The 4,840-nt window shown below is 59.7% G+C and overlaps 1 protein-coding gene across 2 annotated transcripts; it reads right to left on the bottom strand.

The window, feature by feature from the left end:
* Positions 1-32: 32 nt before the first annotated feature.
* Positions 33-4,811, bottom strand: SHC1 (SHC (Src homology 2 domain containing) transforming protein 1). 2 transcript variants are annotated; one of them, XM_009081272.1, is made up of 12 exons: positions 4,287-4,811; positions 4,033-4,103; positions 3,787-3,850; positions 3,440-3,559; positions 3,037-3,090; positions 2,884-2,935; positions 2,606-2,732; positions 1,921-2,089; positions 1,670-1,727; positions 1,382-1,549; positions 453-715; positions 33-161 (listed from the first exon to the last, which is right to left on the bottom strand). In XM_009081272.1, the coding sequence occupies exons 1-12, from the start codon at positions 4,809-4,811 to the stop codon at positions 33-35; spliced, it is 1,800 nt and encodes a 599-aa protein (XP_009079520.1). The 2 variants fall into 2 exon arrangements, with proteins under 2 accessions (XP_009079520.1, XP_009079521.1); XM_009081273.1 differs by having other exon boundaries at positions 1,382-1,546.
* Positions 4,812-4,840: the final 29 nt, after the last annotated feature.

The following is a 4,840-nucleotide window of genomic DNA, read 5'->3' as shown; positions in this document are numbered from 1 at the left end:
GGGGGGGCTGCACCCTGGACCCCCCCAGGCGCTCACAGTCTCCTCTCCACGGGCTGTTGCAGGCACATCTCACTGCCAGCAGAGATGATGGGCAGGTGATTGTCCATGTGGTAGCTGATGAGGTGGCTGACACTCTCGAAGCGATGGTCTTTCGTCCTCACCTGGGGGTGGCAAAAAAAGGCTGCTCAGAATGCCCATGGATGGGCCAAAGCCATGCCATGGGCTAGGCACAAGCTGCAGTCTCAACCCCATGCTCTACCAGACCCTGCAGACTCACCAACCCACGCTGGCCCCACCACCCCATCTATGGTCCCATAACCCCCTCTGTGTCCCCCAAACCAGCCCAGAGCTGTCTGCTGATAAGTGGTGGAACAGCACTGCCCTCCCTGGTGGCTCCTGTGACTCCCCCAAGCTGTGCCAACCTCCATCCCCAGGCCATGCCGTGGACTCACCACTCCCTCGGGGTCGACGAGCAGCAGGTGCTTGGGCTGCCCTCCCTGCAGGCCTGTCAGCACGTACTGGCCCGGGGTGGTGGTGCTCTCCCTCACCAGGAAATCTCCATTGACCTTCAGTAGCTTCTCAGCCTCCTTCCGGCTCATCTTGCCATGGTACCAGTGCTCTCGGCGCAGCTGCTCCTCCATGGAGGCCACGACCTGCGCTGGGGGCAGCGCCCCAGGCACGGCCGGGGGCACGCGCAGCGCGTCCTCGAAGGGCTCTGCAGGGACAGAGAGTGCCAGACTGTGTTAAGCACCATCCTGTCCAGCAGCATCCCTGAGGTTCTGTCACTGAGCTCAGCCCCAGAGTGGCTGATCCTCACTGCCTATGGGTTAATAGATGTTTCACCTGTTGGTAAATGGACAGACACTGCCACTATCCCCAAATCCATGCTGGTGTGCCTGCCCCTCTCTCCTGCTGAGAGGTGGCTAAAAACGCCCCTAAATCTGTCAAAGTGCACGTGATTGGTGTGCCTGCCCCTCTCTCCTGCTGACAGGTGGCTAAAAATGCCCCTAACTCTGTCAAAGTGCATGTGACCTGCACCTCTCCATCCATCCAGTTCCTAACCAAGTCCCTCTGTAGCTTCCCTGGAGCCTCTTCAGCTCCTGCAGGCTGCTCTGAGGTCTCCACACAACCTTCTCTTCTCCAGGCTGAACAGCCCCAACTCTCTCCTAGGGAAGCTGCTCCAACCCTCTGATGAGCTTCGTGGCCTCATCTGGACTTGCCGCAACAGTTCCATGTCCTTCTGATGTTGGGGGCACCAGAACTGTGTGCAGCACTCCAGGTGTAGCCTCACCAGAGCAGAGTAGTGGGGGAGAGAGTGACAGGACCATGACCATCCCACAGCCACCCACCCCTGCCCAGCTGTGGGCACTGTGCCACTCACTCATGTCGAAGAGGTCCCTCTGGGCACTGCCATTGGCCGTTGCAGAGGTGCTGGTGGCTGATGCCTGACGTGCCTTGTCCATGTTCTGCACGTTGACGTACGATGGGTCATCGAACAGGTCGGTGCGGCCAGAGGGGCCTGTGGGAGCTGAGTACTTCTCCCTCCCTGCTGCCAAGAGCACTGTGGTCAGCAGGGTTCCAGCCCACCTCAGCCCCCTGCCAGTGCCCACCACCAGAGCACTGGGGGGCCAGGAAAGCACACAGGGACTGGCCGTGGCCATCACGTTACCTTGGGCAGGAGTGTGCTGCTTCTGGGGGTCGCAGTCCCCACTGGACTGGCCAACAGGCTGCAGGGAGAAGCAGTGGTGAGTCTCCAGCCCCTTCCTGCTGCCCTTTTCCCACACCCCACACTGCTGGAGGTGCTGGGAGACACATTCCATGGCTCTTGTGGTGGAATAACCCCAAGCAGAGCCTGATGCAGGTTGCTGCATCATCCCTTGAAAGATGCAGGCTCCCCCCAGGAGGTGCACAGAGCCTCACCAATGTGGCCCCCAAGTGGTTGGGGGTTTGGGCAGCTCCATCCCGCAGCCTCATGTCCACGACCCCCCCGAGGGGAGGCTCCTTGCCAGGGAAGTCGTTGTAGTACTGGTGATCTGGGGCTGGTTCCTCCTCTTCCTCATCCCAGGCAGAGCCATCAAACCCTGCCATCCTGGGAGGGCACAGCACAGGTGAGCCCTGACAGCAGCCAGGGCTCCAACCACTCTCCAAAATCACAGTCATAGAATCAACCAGGTTGGAAAAGACCTTCAAGATCATCGAGTCCAACCCTACCGAGGTTACTAGACCATGGCACTAAGTGCCACATCCAGTCTCATCTTGAAAACCTCCAGGGATGGTGACTCCACCACCTCCCTCGGCAGCACATTCCAATGTCTGGTCACTCTCTCCATAAAAAATCTCTTCCTAATATCTAACCTAACCCTCCCCTGGCACAGCTTGAGTCTGTGCCCTCTTGTCCTCCTGCTGTTGCCTGGGAGAAGAGACCAACCCCCACTTGACTACAACCTCCTTTCAGGGAGTTGTAGAGGGTGATAAAGTCTCCCCTGAGCCTCCTCTTCCCCAGGTTAAACACCCCCAGCTCCCTCAGCCTCTCCTCATAGCACTTGTGTGCTATGGACAAGAGAAGAAATGCATCTCAGCCTCCCTCCCACGCCCCTGCCCTCACCTGTCGTGGGGGGTCACCAGCTTTGGGGGGTTCTTCAGGTACTGCTTGAAGCGCAGCTCGAAGGCCTGTCCAATGGTGCTGATCACATCCTGGGCCAGGCCCTCAGGACACTCCAGGATATGGCAGGCTGAGGGGAAAATGGTGGGATGGCACTGTGGAAGTCCAGCACTGAGCTTTCTTCACCCCAGAGCTTCCCAATAGGTCACCCAGTGCCTCCCCCACACTGAGCTGGGTCTGAGCACCCCCAAACTGGCACTAAGGAACCCCAGAACCCTCACCTCTCTGATTGACAGGGTCTTTGGCAACATAGGCAACGTATTCAGCTGTGTCCTGCGGGTGAGACAGAAGGGTGAGACAGGGCCCAAGGCCTTAGGAGAGGGCAGGAGGCTCCAGTCCCTGCACAGGGCAGGGTGAGGACACTGTGTACTCACCGGGTCTCCCCCAGATGCGAAGGATATGGACTGCATGTGATGGTTGGCAATGATCTGCAAGACAGAAAAGCTCGTTAGGCACAGCCAGGAGCTCCCTGGCACCTCCCACTCCTCACAAGCCTCCACAACTCTGGTGATAAGCCACAGGCCATCAGAAAAAGGACTAGGATACTCTCAAGGCCACTGGAGTGAAAACCAGGAGATGTGGCCCCAGGCCAGGGGATTTGGGTTTCACAGACCCCAGGAGAGATCCTGAAAGCATGTGGGATATTCCTCCAAAGACTGCAGGGAGGAGGGCACTGGGCAGGTCACACAGCCCATGCAGACACTCCTCTGCCCCAACCAGACCTGGGCTGGGGGACACCACGATTCCTGCTTGCCCAAAGCCCCTCTCTGCTCTCACCTGCTTGCAGTCTGAGGCCATGAGGTTGAGGCTGCTGGTGGAGATGGTCAGGGTAATAGGCATCCCAGCAAACTTCAGGTTGCTCTTGCCCAGGATGGAGTTCAGGGAGCGACCACAAGGCTGTGGGCAAAAAGTAGTGTGGGGAAGGGCTCTCCAGGCCAGGGGCAGGACAGAGCTCATCCACTGCCTCAACAGCAGAGATGGGCACCTTGTCCCCACCACCAGCCCTGGCCTGAGCTGCAGTGGGAGAGCAGAGCCCCAAGCTGACCCACAGGGCACAACCAGTTGGGCTGGAATCTGCTCCTTGCCCTGTGCCCACACAGCCATGCACACTGCCCTGGCCTCACCTTCCTCCTCCTCACAGCTCCCTTGGCACCAGGCACAGCCTCACACACCAGCCCAATAGCCTCCCTGCAAGAAGAACAGCCAGATGTCAGTCCCTACAGTACATGACCCCTGCCAAGACCCTCCCAACCTCTCAGTACCTATGGCACTGGGGACATGGGGAGGGACAGGGTGACAAAATGGAAGTGGGCTCAGACCCCTCTCACCTGTCCCCAAAGCAGCAGTCCCTGGGGACAGGCAGAACTCACCTGGTGACCTGTGTCCTGGTGTTGAAATCCAGGGCCCTCATGGACTGAAGCACTTCCACACAGCCCATGTACTGGGGGAGAGAGCAAAGTCAGCTTGGCCAGCCCTGGGGTTCATCCCCATACAGGCAGAGAGGGACCATGAGGGCCCTTCCCTCACCCCACAGTGGTCACCTCCCTGTGAACCCCACTCACCCCACACACAGAGCATGCCAGGAGGCTCCCAAATCCCCTTCCCACTCTGCCCCAGAACTCACCCTGACATGGTAGGAGACCCCAGGGCCCATGACCTTGTCATCGGGGTGCAGCCAGCCACGGGTGGGTTTGTTGACGAAGCTGCCGTGGCGAGTCCACTCGTCCCCCCCGAGCTGACCACCTTCCACCCGGGTCTTCTTCCCACAGCTCAGCTTGTTCATATCCTGGGGACACACAGTGACAGGTCCTGCTGAGCCAGGGCTGGCAGCGCTCTCGGGGGCAGGGGGTTCCCCTGGGCTGCTCCCTGCTGAGGAGCCCCTCAGGCTGAGCAGGTTGGCAGGATTGGAGAGCTTCAGGTTGGCCATTCTGGGGAAGAAGGAGCAGAGGGTGGTGGGGCTGTCCTCAGACTCGGGTGAGAGCTCCCCAAGGGGCACAGCTGGGCCAAGGGAGGAGGAGGAGGACTGGGAACCAAGCAGAGACCGCGTGAGCGACGCCACCGGGGAGGATGGGACCCCCACGGCCTCCTCCAAAGAGGAGACAGACTCATTCCTCAGGTGGCTGTATTTGCTCTTTTGCAGGAGATCCATGCCGGAGAGAGCTGCGAAGGGCCAGGACC

Source organism: Acanthisitta chloris, unplaced genomic scaffold (genome assembly GCF_000695815.1).
Source record: "Acanthisitta chloris isolate BGI_N310 unplaced genomic scaffold, ASM69581v1 scaffold24108, whole genome shotgun sequence".
NCBI lineage: Eukaryota > Metazoa > Chordata > Aves > Passeriformes > Acanthisittidae > Acanthisitta > Acanthisitta chloris.
The sequence above is the reverse complement of the archived record's forward strand: the minus strand, read 5'-3'. Positions and strand labels throughout refer to the sequence as shown.